The sequence below is a fragment of the Tinamus guttatus genome, unplaced genomic scaffold (genome assembly GCF_059628265.1).
Source record: "Tinamus guttatus ecotype Peru unplaced genomic scaffold, ASM5962826v1 Tinamus_guttatus_pri_ptg000222l, whole genome shotgun sequence".
Classification (NCBI taxonomy): Eukaryota; Metazoa; Chordata; class Aves; order Tinamiformes; family Tinamidae; genus Tinamus; species Tinamus guttatus.
The window spans coordinates 316,453-330,372 of NW_028288756.1; the positions used below are offsets into that span (position 1 = coordinate 316,453).

The 13,920-nt window shown below is 38.6% G+C and overlaps 1 protein-coding gene across 1 annotated transcript in view; it reads right to left on the minus strand.

The window, feature by feature from the left end:
* The window catches only part of CDH6 (cadherin 6), a 51,318-nt gene that overhangs the window by 16,957 nt on the left and 20,441 nt on the right, over window positions 1–13,920 (minus strand). The window contains exons 3-6 of the mRNA XM_010223173.2: window positions 8,115–8,409; window positions 5,427–5,546; window positions 2,964–3,131; window positions 1,243–1,430 (exon numbers count right to left, since the gene is read on the minus strand). Coding sequence (XP_010221475.1) covers window positions 1,243–1,430; window positions 2,964–3,131; window positions 5,427–5,546; window positions 8,115–8,409 — 771 coding nt within the window. The remainder of the gene's footprint in view (window positions 1–1,242; window positions 1,431–2,963; window positions 3,132–5,426; window positions 5,547–8,114; window positions 8,410–13,920) is intronic.

Genomic DNA, 13,920 nt, shown 5'->3' on the forward strand with positions numbered 1-13,920 from the left:
CTTTGCCTGGAACTCCTAAACTCCTGGATGAATAATTCCTTCTCAAATAGTCCCAACTCTTCATGCTTTTTATTCTGTTAATTTTGACATTTAGTTATTTTTCTTGTCTGTTCGTTGGCCTTAAGCATCACCCACTATAGCGGGAAAGATTTTATAGGAGCTGCCTGTTAAAAGTTGGTATTCCATTACTGAAATGAAATAGCATGTTGTCTGGTGTGAGGGGAGATCGAGGAACACCCATCAAGGAAAACATGATATTATGATAGGATAGGATTATATTATCCTCTCTTAAAAGTATGAAGGAGAAGCAAGTAGGGACTGTTTCTTGTAGAGTACCTCCTTAGAGAAATTGGAGAGAGGAGTCCCCCCATTTTTGCACTATGTTGTACAGAATTCCACAGAAACCAGCATTTCCATCAACAACAGACAGAAACACAAACAGAACTAGACGGGTATCATAATCAGCCCCTGGAAGGCATCTCTTAAAAAACAAGTAATGACAGGTGTCGTACTGATATCAACAAGCAAAGTCCATGTTCTGAGAATCTACACAAAGTCTATTTAGTGATGACTGAACTTGAACTGATGGAGGATGATATCTGTAACCTTATCAAGCTCGCCTGATAACCCACTGTAAACAGTATTTCTCAAACCTTTCCTGACAGGCAATGTGCAACCTAATAGATGATGTCCATTGTGATCCAGCAAGGCACTCTGATTTTCTTCTGAAGTGAAAACACGCTGATGGATTTTCTTAATTACATTTTCACAAGATGTGAGTCAAAAGAAATTTGTTTATGTGCTTTAATACTCTATAGCCTATACAGTTCAACACCTTCTAATAGTGCAAAGTAGGCAATGATACCGATTATGTCTGTAGTCTTAGCACAGCACCTTTCTAATAAGTGAGCAAATCCTGTAAGCACAGCAGTGACAAAATCACAGTCAGAGAGTACTTCTGTGAGTTGCTATGTGAATATCTTCAGACTGCAGAATTTTCTCTCGGACCTACAGTATATTTCCTTAGATTCCCTCAAAGCACGTGCATTAGTTTAGTAAAGGCAAGTATAAGAGCAGGGCTCCAGATGAGTTGTATAAAAGAAGCTTTGCATAGGAAGTGTTGTAGAGGTTTCTAATAAGTAGCATTCAAATCAATAACAACACATGCTGCGCTATAAAGAAGGAAAAAGGAAAATATGTATTGGTATTTCAGGCTGGGATTAAGTGTCTCAAGATGTGTACCTTTTTGACAGTTATAATTCCTTCCTGTGTGTTCTTGTCTGTAATGATTCCAAACATGTCGTATCCATCCCCCTCGGTAATGCTGTATTCGATCTCTGCATTTTCATCCACGTCAGCATCATTAGCTTTTATTCTGCCAATTGGTGAGTCAGGTGGGGTAGACTCAGGAGCTCTGAACTGATACGTGCCTGCAGCAGATAGAGGAGGAACCTTGTCAGTCAGGATTGTGGCATTTTGGGTACCACCTCTTAGCCCACCATCTCTACTGGGCATTCATAGATGAGGTAGTGAGCTGCTGTGTCTTCAGGTCTTCCTTGGGCAAAAACCTTCAGCTTCTGCCTTACTGCCATATGGATAGAAGTAACTTCTTTTACCTATTTTCCAGGACAGATGGGCATTTTGGTTTTCTGCCTACATATATCTTAAGAAACATACACTCAGGTCAAGACATTACTGTCATTTCTTTTGGCCATAAGAGAATGGAACATGAAAAACTTCTTGAGGTCAATAGGCAAATAAAATACTTAGATGTGCCAGAGGCCAATACAATATAATAGAACTATGCAAATCCAGCAAAAGCAAATCCAGCCCAAACGCGTATTTCTAATGTGCTACACTGAAATCTCCCCTGAGAAAAAAAATACTTGGGGAATATTGACATTATGAAGCTGTATCTTTGGCTTTTGCATTGAAGACACTTATTTCCAGAGATGTATAATTAACTCATTGGAGGCAGAGTGCTATATTTCCTCTTAAGTTGTTCTAATATAAATGGAAAAGGTTTGCCCACAGCTAAGAGCAGACTTTGAACTTAAATGACAAGTTGCTTCCAATAACTTTCCCAGTGATTTAACTGCCAAAGCTTGCTGATTTGTCTGATAGTATCTGCAATTATTTTCTAGAACAGCTGCTCTTGACTTGACACACACTGACACACACACGCAGATGCACATACACATAGCAGTAGTAGACAAAGCAAAAAAAAAGGGGGGGAGAAAAGAGAGGAGAAAAAGAGAAGAGAAAGAGGAGAATATGAATAAAAGCTTTTAAAATCACTTATGGCCATGAATAATGACAAATGACTGTGTTTATTGGAGATTTGACTCAACTGGTTCCTTTAAATCTCATACAGATACCTGCTAACTGACCTGAGGCAAGGGAAGAAAAACAGGCAGAAATACCTAGTATATTTATGTATATGCCTTTGTTTCTGTGTGCAATTAATACAGGAAAACTTACTGAAGCAAATACTTCCTGAGTGAATATTCATTTTGATAGAACTGCTCTGGCGATTATTTTACCTACTTAAGTAAACATGTTTAAAAATCTAGATATGCTAGGTTGGAACATCCATCTTAAAACACAGTCAGCTACAAGGTATTTCAGAAACAATGTGGACCTAGAAATATAGTGATATAAATCCATGCTATTTCATGAGTGGAAAAAACAGGAGTTGTTTCTATACGTTTATTAACCTCTCAGACTATCTACTGCGACTGGAGCAAAACTATTAAAGATATGCTTCCCAGCCACTGCAAGTAACCTTCACATGATGCTACTGCTTGTCTCCCTGCACTCTTGTTTTTTTTTTTTTTTTTCCTTCCTCAAAGGAAGTCTGATACCCCATAAGTTAATGACAGCAGAAAGAATAAGTGAGGTGAAAAAACATATCAATTCCTGTCTGTTCTACTGTAAAGACACAGAAGCTAAGTGTTGCATACTCTGGGGGAAGCGCGGTGGGTTGTCGTTTACGTCAGTCAGGGTGATGTTCACGGTGGTGGTTCCTGATAATCCGCCCATCTGGCCTCCCATGTCCTTAGCTTGGATGACCACTTGGTATTGTTCCCTGTTTTCACGGTCCATGTTCAGCAAAGCAGTTTTAATAATGCCTGAAAATTGAAGAGCAGAAATTCACTAGTGTTGACTTTGATTAAAACTAATATTAGAAAAAAGAAAAAACAGAGTCTAAAGAACAAAACAGTGTCTGTATAATGAATAAACTTTGCCCAGTACAAATATTTACTGTTATGAGATGGCACGTTAAATTACAGGCTTGTCATATCATATCTCAGGCTGCTGCCTGTATGACAGACACAATATTAGTGGCATCCCCAGGAAGATATGCTATCTGTTTGTGAGCAGTGTTACTTTACATAACTATTTACCCCTTTCTGTTCCATGCTGAAGTCCCTCACTGATCTGGAAAAAGGCTTATTGTGCAGCACATTATAATGTGCTGCATCCTTTCTCCCCTGTTCTGTCAATATTTTTACTTTGATAGGCATGGCAAAGAAAAGAAAAGAAAAGCAAACTAGCAAAATTCAGCAAGATATCATTAAAGAGGCAGTACAGCAACATTAAACAGGAGAAGAGAAATTAATTATGAAAACTGTGAGCACCCAAGCATGCCCAAGTATTTATATTTCTATTTATACATTGATTGAAATGATTTTGCCAAGCACTTCCTTCGTCAGAGGCATGAGTATTGGTTATGATCCCAATACCTATTGACATTCAATCATATAGATTTACTGTGAATGCAAAATGTTTTAGTTCTTACTGGGTCTCTTAGGGCTAAAAACTGACTCCTTGGTAGACAAAAAGGGGGAAATGATAGTACTGAAATCAATGGCAAAAATGATAGTAGCTTTGATGGAGATTTTCTTCACTCTGGTAGGTTTGTCATTGATTTCTATGGCATTAAGTTCAACCTTGTGATTTGCTTGGCTTCCCCTTCTTCCCCATACAGCCCTCTCACTAAAAGGCCATTGCTGTTGAACTCTGAAGGAAGTCATCCTTGCTGTTATCTCTGAACTGAAGAACACGTAGTCTGCTGCCCAACTCAGAATGAGAGCATCAGTAGGAAAACTTGCTTTTGGTAGTATCCAAATACACTTATGCTTGAAGCAAAGATTAACCCAGATTCCTCTCAGTTCACAGAGTATCAGGCACTTTTGATTCACAGCTAATGTGCTTGGGATCGAAAAACTATTTTGGTGGTTTTTTTTTAAAGCATGTCAAGACTGAAGAAAGCCTTGCACTACCCCTGCTTTTGGGTGTTTGTGCATCATTTCTAAATGCAGATTGTGCTTGGCTTTACAATCTGAGAAGTTAAGTTCTGAGACTAGGGTTTCTGCTAGCCTTGGACAGCAAGCGTATCTTTCCTGCAAAAGTTGCTTTCTCTGAGTTTCACATAGTGTCTGTTTTGACTTACAATTCACTTTCCAACTTGGCATATGTTGATGAAAACAAATAAAACTTTGTAAAGATTTCCAAAGCAGATGACTCTTTCCTTCAAGCATTGTAAGATAGTCTTAGGTGTACCTTTGGACAACAAGTTTAGCATCTCTCCCAGCCTTACTTTCGCTATCACTTCAGACCATCATTGAGGGATTTCTCTTCATGTTTCATTTTTGGGGATTTAGGATTTCAAAAAGCATAGGGTTTTCTTCTGAAGGGAGACTGTGTATGCAGTAGTCCAGTGATACTGCAGTTTCTTTGAGTCAATCATAATTCATGTGTTTTACCTGCACAGGTTCCAAAGCTGCCTTGGGCCCATAAGAAATTCCAGTCACTGTGTGTAACTTAAGCATCTTCCAAAAACAGAACTCTGCAGTTTGAAATTCTATTTGTGAACTTCTTGTGTAGAGCAACAGCCAATTTTGCCTCTTATATCATTATTCTTAATTAAGTTTTCTTTCATAAAATTAGCATTAAAGTGATATGATGCAGATGTACAGAAATTGTAATCACTTTAAATGGGTTCTAAAGAAGCATAAGGAGAAAAAAAAATGAACAAACCTTCAGTCTTAATTCATCCATTATGAAGATCTATGAGGATTAAGCATTTTGTTTCACACCCACCTGCTTCTCCTCTTCTTCTAAGAGCAAACCTATTTGGTTTAATTTAAGCATCTACAACAGCCTCTGTACCCACTCTTTGTTAAAAGAGATTGAAAACTGCTTCACATCTAGTTCTAATTTCATTTATTAGACTTTACTGGTAAGATTAAAATAACGTAGGTGTCATGTTTACAGATGTATCGCTCTATTAAGTTTGTCAGATTTTGCAATGAGTAAGATGTAATCTCTCTGAAGTTTTTGTCTAATATATCCCAGCTTGGCTTAGCATGTCATTTTAAATTACAGACGTTGTCAGAGAATGACAGATAAGGTCTCCTGACCTGTCTCAGATTCGACAGAGAAATACGGTTGTCCCTGGAGAATGCTGTAGACAACTTTAGCACTGTTCCCATAAGTAGGATCATCAGCATCAGTTGCAGTGACTTGTACAACAAAGGTGCCTGCAATGATAAATTAAAGAAAATTATAATCCGTTTTTCCCCATTAACAATGCAATTTTTATTGTAGTTGTTTGTACTATCTAGCCAGTTGGACTTTCTTTAATGAGATGAGATATGGTCTTTATTTTAGCATCTTTAAAGCAATCTAAATGTCATAACAAATATTTGTGGGTGAAAAATACTATTTCCTATCCCTGCTTGTTTGTTTGACAGTTGATAGAAGGAGTTTGTTTTAAATATATGGAAAATGCTGCCATAGAAATACACAAATTGAGAGCACCCAAAAGACAACACTAGTCTTCTTAAAATTCACATCTCCCTGTGCCCAAGATCTAGCCAGCAGTTGAATGAAATTAATCTTTTCCATCAAGGAAAACATCCAAGTTGATTATTTGGGGCATGTGGATGCAGACTTTGTATTTTCTTTGGGAGCAATGACCTGTAATAAAATAACCTTTTCTGCGTACTCTGCCTTTCCTTTCCTCCTCTGGAGGTAGACAGGCCAAGGATACTTCTGCTGCTGCTTCCTTTGGAAATGCAACCCAATTATAGGCTGTATTTGTATTAACATTTTTTTTTGTGTGTGTGTGTGAAAGAGGGCCTAATAGCTGATGCACCACTGGAGTTGTATGGCCAGGAAACGTGATGGGGCCTCCATATAAAAGGCTTATCCCTTCACTGAGATTAGCCAGGGAGCTGAGTGCATGGGCACCTTCATCCAACCCAGGGATGAGAATGCTGCTAAACATCCTCTGTTGTCCCTGGTGAAAGAAACTGCACAAGGCTCTGCAGCAGCACTGGAACTTGCAAACAGGGAGATCTTGAAAACAGGGGGATTCTTTACATTTAAAAATATTTATAAATATTCACCAAGTCTTCCTATCTGCATTGATAGTATAATCAATGATAATATAACAGTGTATAAAAGGCAGATTCTAAATTATGGATAAGAAGATCTCAGGAAAAATCACAGATTGGATGCTTATTATAAGTAATTGGATATTATAAGCTTCTAAAGCATCTCTCAAAATGCATCAGGAATGTATATTTTTCATATTCTTGTAATTCTGCTTTGAGCACTACTATGGGCAGTATGACAATATGGATGACAATATGGAATATTTATAAGAAAAGTGTGTGCTTTTTAAGAGGACTTTTTAAAACAAAATAAGTATAGTTCAGGTTCAATTCAAATCAATCACAACAATTTAGAATAATTCTTATTCTGTATAAGTCTGTGCTTCTAAGTGACATAGATTCAATTACAAAATGTATCCTGCTTCTTCTGAGTCCATCAAAATACAGTTATTGATTAGATATGGAGATACTTTGTTATATTTCTTAGTAAGAATTGAGAATCCACCTCCCTCAGATATTGAAAGCATTGAAAATTTGAATGTATATGAGGAATAAAATTTTGGAAATTTACTCATTCATTTACCAGGTCAAACTAAAATTTACAATGTTAACAAGCTTAGTCTTGAGGTACTTGATGTGAGAAGATAAATCTGAATTTTTAATTGCTTTCTAGAAAAAGAAATGGTCTTGAATTCCAAGTGAAGTGCTAGCACATATGAAAAATGAGCCCAGATTTGGGATCTAAAATGGATTTATGAAGAATGCGTTCACATCATATATTAAACAGCAAACATTAGGAGTATCAGCTGCTCTCTTCACCAGATGAGGTTACACGCAAGTGGCAAGTCCCATGAATGAGAGGAGAGTATACCCCACAGTCTTTATTTTCACATTGCTTGAGCTTTATTTTAATCTCTTTCTTGATTGTGGTTAATAATGTTTCTCTCCCTAGGTATTATTTTAGATTAGAAACATGTTTCATGTGGTTTGAGCATCCCTTTCTCTCTGACAAAGAAATCAAAATGACCTTTCTAAGAACCAAAGAATCAAAACCTGTCAGTTTCTCTGAAAAAAAAGATTCAATCTTAACATCATATTTGAAAGAAATTATTTTCTTGATACACTAGCTTGATACATTTTAAATCGAAGGCAATATTTCAGCTGACATCAATAGACTCTGGGGTTTATTTTTTGCTTAAAAAGAAACAAAAAGAGCAACAAAGGTCAAAGGAATTTGATGGCATAGCTCAGAATCAGCAATGAGTTGATTTGTGTGAGAGTTTCTCCCCCGAAGCGTGACCTCCCTCTTCTAGACCTGCCCTCTTCCACTTTTTTTTTTTATCATCCCGAGCTAAGCAAGTGTTGCTCAATACATTTAGGACTGTGACAACAGTCAGGTGACAATGGCCTAACATACTAATAATACACTGGTGGTAAATCATGATATCAATGCATGTTAAGGTCTTTGCAAGTGTCGCATAGGACAGTTTAGCTCAACTCTTTCTCTGTGAGCTAGACTGACATCTCTGATATCTGTAAACTGTTGTCACTGTCCTCCTGCAGTTAGATTTTTTAAGTGGCTGTGTTGCTGTTGCCCAAAATTCAAGCAGCCCGTGTCTGCATTCAGTGCCTGCACACGTTGGGCCCTTAGGTAACTCTGCAGAACGAATCCAGACCAGACACTGAAATCAGCTATTAGTCAGCACCTACCAACATCTGACATTTCAGGAATGCTGGCATTGTAAACGTCTTTTGTAAACATTGGCTCATTGTCATTGATGTCGTGGATCTTAATGATGAACTCAGATTCTGGTTCCACTGGTCTTCCAGTCCTCCTGTTTATAGCCTGGGCACGAAGTATGTATACAGGCTTTTCTTCCCTGTCTAGTCTCTTCGTGGCCTGGATGTCACCGGTGTTTTCGTTGATAATGAAGAGGTCTCCGGCTCCATCTCCAGAAAGGATGTACTTAAGTGATCCATCTCCTTTATCCTGGTCTGAATGCAGCTGGTGGTGAAATGGGATTAAAAAAAAAAAAAAAGAAAAAATATATAATAGATACTTTATCTGTTACCATGATATATTCGTTACTATTATTAATGTCCAGCCAAAAGGCTGCACACTGCTTTGGGGAAATAAGATGATACCGCAGAAGGAGCAGTGAATTGGTAGAGCTCTGTCTTGATGTCAGAACTGCCCTGCAATGTTACAAGAAATTTTCTGGGGAAAACCATGAGATAAAGCTGCAGATCACCATCTCAGGCTAAGCATACGTCTGTTGGATCTAATTACTTGTGACTTAGGTAGAATTCTATGAACATACAGAATACTGAAATCCTACAGTTGGAAAAAGAGCGGATTCAGGAACAACAGTAGTCACAGAATTAGAAAGATGCCAAGCTAGTTACTTCTTGAGTTTAAATTCAGATTGCTCTGCTGTTACTCCTCCTGGACATGATATAGCGTGCCACACAAACACATGAATTCATAGTAAGAAATGAAATACACACACAGATAACAGCAAAGTACATGCATTCACTGCTGCATCAAACTAAGAGCTGAGGTGGGCATGCTAGAACATTTCAGTACTGGCAATGAAGAGATCAGTTGCCTTTTCCATAGAGAAATGGACCAAACCAGAACATAATAGGGGTCAGGGAAAGGAAGAGAAGGGTGGGAGTTAGCAAAGCATGAGCTGCCCAAACTATCAGCATTTTTCCTTAGGAGAATTCCGCTTCTCTGTTGAAAAGCTGCGTGCTGCTCAAGGAAGGTACAACTGATTAAATCCTACTCTGATGGCTGTTCTGATAAGGGCACATCTATCTGTTGGTAAGTCAAGGCTAATCAACTACTTTTTATTCTGTCATTCATTGCATTCAAGAATATAAAGAAAACAGGAAACATTAAAATGATCTTTAAAGCCAAGGTAAGGTGATGAAATTCATGAGGGAAAAAAAAAATCTGTTAGGTAGGAGACTTCCACAAATGCTTGATTCATAGAAAAAACATATGTTTTTCAGTTAGGAGAGCTGGACCTTTTGGATCAGCTCTTTACTTTGTCTTTCTGCATACGAAAGTAGAAAAGCAATACCTAGCTGACTGTTGCAGGAGAGTACTTACTGTTCCTGCACAGCAGACTCTGTAGAAGAGGCAAATTCAAGTTGGAAGAGCATGGAACCTTATGGTCTTCACATAGACCATATGGAGCATGGCCATGCCCTTCCAATTTGGGAAGGGCAGTCTCTGGCAGAACCATGGGCACCATGTTCTGGAGAGCCTCCAACCTCCTGCCCAGGTCAGTATCGTACTGACAACCCGCTTGGCCACAGAGTGTTTGGCCACGCGTGCTGCTGCCAGTGCTTCCTACAGAAAGTATTCTCTGGGCAACAAGACGAGACTTAAGAGTGAGACTCTTTGCCTCTACCCATAACAGAAGTGCCCAGTGATACAGAAAATCAGAGCTGCAGCACAGTGAATCGTGAGCAGGCGTGCTGCAGCACTGTTTCTTCATTTTCTCCTTCAGGGAGACATTCAATGTAATTTTGCACAGTGCCCTTTCTCTTGATAATATGAATACCAATAACCACCTTATATGCAACATTTTTCATCAACAGATTTCAAAACCCATCACAAAAATGGCCTTTATCATTTGCTCTCTTTTGCAGACAGCAAAGCACAGAGACTAGCAGCTCCCTGGAAGGCTTGTGCAGAAGCCTGGAATAGCATTCAGCTCTCCTGAGTCCTGCTCAATTGGCCAATCCACTCAGCCACAGGACCTAGAGGAATTAGATGATTTGCTGGATATAAGCTAAGCCTTGGAAGAAAATCTGTTAGACTTGCTTGTTAAAAAGTCAGACTGGAAGTCTGCTGAGGGAAATAATTACCATAGGATCTTTGAGACTAATTTTCTCAAAGGCGATCTGTAAGAGAAAATACAGCTAAAGGCCTGAAAAGAATTCTGTCTTTAAAAACATGTACTTCTTTCTGATTATGTTTCACATTTGAAATTTAACTTTATTTGCCTTGATAGCTTCTTTGATTTTCTCTGCAGTATTTTACTGGGGAAAAAAAAGCCGCCCTCTGTAACAGCCTATCATTGATTACATGAATCATAGAATAGTGTTATTCTGAGAAATATTATAGACTGAACTTCCAAACTCATTTTCATCATCATTTTAATTAAGCCTGGTTTCATCCAACAAGGTAGTGAAAAGGGCAGTTTACAGAAGGTGTTGGCACTACTGGGAATTGTGCTCCACAATATTCTTTAGGCAGCCCAGGCAAACTAAAGATAAAGAGATAACAAACAAACTTGTCAGAGTTTTAAAATCAGCAGTCTGTGGTATTTCCATTCCTCTGCCACTTCTCATCCCCCAGTGTAGGATGGAGTATGACTTTGTATATTAGGTCAATGGATCTTCGAAACACGCCAGGATGCCACCCTGTGCCACATGCTCTGGGTGTCCCTGCTGGCGCAAGGCGGGTTGGACTAGACGATCTCTAGACGTCCTTTCCAACCTCAACCATTCTGTGATTCTGTGATTCTGTAACACATCATTAATGCTGTGAATGGCTTCATCTTTGTCAGAAGTGCAATGTCCAGCCCTTCATCCAAAGCACCAGCTTCTGAAAATAAACAAGACCCTTTTCAACCTTAATACCTTCCGTTTTACAGCTATCCTAAGACATGAGGGACCATGCTGGAAAGGTAGCAAGTAGGTTATTTACTGTAAGACAGAGCAGTGGGAGAAGTCATGCTCCCCGCAGCTCCGTGTCACACGGAGCTAAGAGCAGCTGAGCACGAGTCCTTCAGACTGACGCTGACACTGCAGCGTGTCACCACACGCAGCCTCCGGAAAACGACCCACAAAGACTCTGAAAAGCTGCGAATACAACCTGCTGGGTTTCAGTAAACTAGGATGGTTCTCTAACTGCTAAACATTCGGGTTTTGTGAGATATGCCAATAGCAGTACCCCAACATCAACTGAGCCAAAATAGCTTTGATTTTGTACTCTTCAGAAAAAAAATGTTGGTTTTATATGTTAGAAAAAACAACCAGCTCTTACAGATGATAAATTTGTAACATTCACTTGTGTGGAAAGTACCTAGAAAAAAAATGATTTATTATTTTATATTAGGCTATCTGTCCTTGTCCTTGTTGTAGAGAAGTTATTTATTTATTTATTTATTTATTTAAGGATCAGCTTATCCTGGAAGGAATATACTGTCCTTCCATAAAGAGGAAAATTACTAATCTAACCTTGTTAAAAAAAAAAAAAAAGAGTAAAATTTAAAAGAGAAAAAAAAGGCCAAAAGAAAGTCCGGGGTGAGAGATGCACTTAAAAATACCATTAGCAGTTTTGTATTTAAAACCTAGACCTTGAAGATAAAATGAATAGTACTAACAAACAACTCTCTTGCCTTTTAACCGAAGTTTTTTTTTTTTGCTACGCAGACACCTCACTTACTTAAAGAGAAAGGTTTTTGTGATACGATATGCATATTGAATATACTGCAGCATGCATCTACCCCATGCAAGACATTATAGTTTCATTCTGTGTTCAGATTTGTTTTTGAAGTAAAGGTAACAGACAGTAACTGTGGATCACTCCTTGGGAGACAAAGTTACCTATACCTCCAACCTCAGTAGAACAATTTGGATTTTTTACTATCATTCTCTAAGCCAAACTGCAAGATGCTGGCTATCCCTGCTTTTCTTCCTTCACCTTCACCAGTTTAAGAGCTGTAGCTGAACACTGTCAGTTCCTAGAGTAGTTAAGAGGATCTGAGGATAGGTAGCCCTCCCAGAAATAGGCTACGTTTTGCAGTGCAGTATGCACATTTTAGGAGAGAGAATTTCATTCTAATCATATTACTCCAAAGTTTCCTTTGTAAGTGGAAACCGTTCGTAATAGGTTCTCTTTATGCCAGTATGTGCTCCACTTGTCGTTCCACTTGAGCACCCATCCTTTCTGACCCTGGTGCTGAGGAGCCCATGTTGTGATTCCCACTATGCCAGCACGCCTCAGGATGGAAAATCCTCAGTTCACGTGTGACTTAGCTCCACAAGTGGTAACCCATGTGGCAAAAGAGCATCCCTCATCCTTGGCCAAAAGTCACCCGTAGGTCATGTAAAGGAGTCACGGCAGATAGTCCTGGGCCAGAATAGAAAGCCTTGGTACACAGTGCTCTTCTCAGCAAGGCTGCATCACATTATCATTCCTTCATGCAATATATTTTCAGCCAAAGGTTTTTAGAGCTCCACTGACAGCAAGGTTTTTTATCTCCTCAAGAACTCTGTGTTACATAATGGCATTCATTTCAATGGGTGATTGAATTGAGTAATATCCAAGAGGTAAGCAAAATCATGTAGAAGTATGTCTGTGTTGCTGCAGTAAACAAATGCCTCAGCAATTGCATTGTATTAATATTACAGTAAATTAATTCACTCAGGATTTAATCTGGACCCATTGATCAGTGGCTAAGGTTGAGGAGGAATGACAAATTAAAGATTTTACTGTGCCCTAAGCATACTTTTACTCATTTTCCCATTACCATTTGGCTTACTTCTAATGATGCACAGTTAGAAGAAACTATCCTGTCTTTCTCGCTCTTCTTGCCTTGGATTATTCTGGCCCAAAATATTCTAATATTTTGGGCATTTGAAGGCAGGTCCCTTAGTAAAGGCTTCACTATAACCCGTTGTAAGTTCTAGCAAGAAGCAGAGATTTTTATAGGGACCTGTACTAATCTTCCTAAAATCACCTTTACAAGAAATTGTGTGAAGCAGTAGTAACAGAACTGTATAGCAAAAGTGAGATCCTCTGTATTTTAATAGGATTAAGATTAATCTACTTTTTTGTTGTTTATTTAAATGGAATATTTTCAAGGGAAGAAGCTTTCTAGCACATATATTTTAAAGAGACCAGGTTCTCTTTCCTGTTGTGAACATACCTCCCTGCTCATTGAATTTCACAGCAGTTACTGATCCTGTGGAAAGATCAGAGCCAATTGACCTTGGGTTGTACACATTGAACCATCAACCCATAATTATCCAGAAATAAGCTGCCTGCTGTGTCTTATTGTTTGTTTGTATTTATAAGAGGAACTTTCTATTCTGGGGCTGCTGTGGTTGCACTTTTGTCTCCTAACAGGGTAATGAAATAAAGACCAGCTACCTGAAATAGTAAGTAGGAATTAGTAGATGACTAGCGAAGAGAATCATTGATTTACTCTTGGCAATATGCAGAGCACATGATTTCAATGCAAACTGAACAGATTCAAACAGCAGAGATGTGTCTAATAATGTACTAATTCAACCACATGTATTGCTTGAGCTTACACAGTTATTCAGAAAAACCAAAACTCAAAATGAAACCATACATACTATAACATCACACAGAGTTTCTGCTTCAGTCATAACCACCTTGCACTCTTCCTTGCCCCTCTTGGCACCTTGTATCCCAACACATCAACTAGCCTCCTCAATTATTTCATAATCAGCACCATTAATGTAA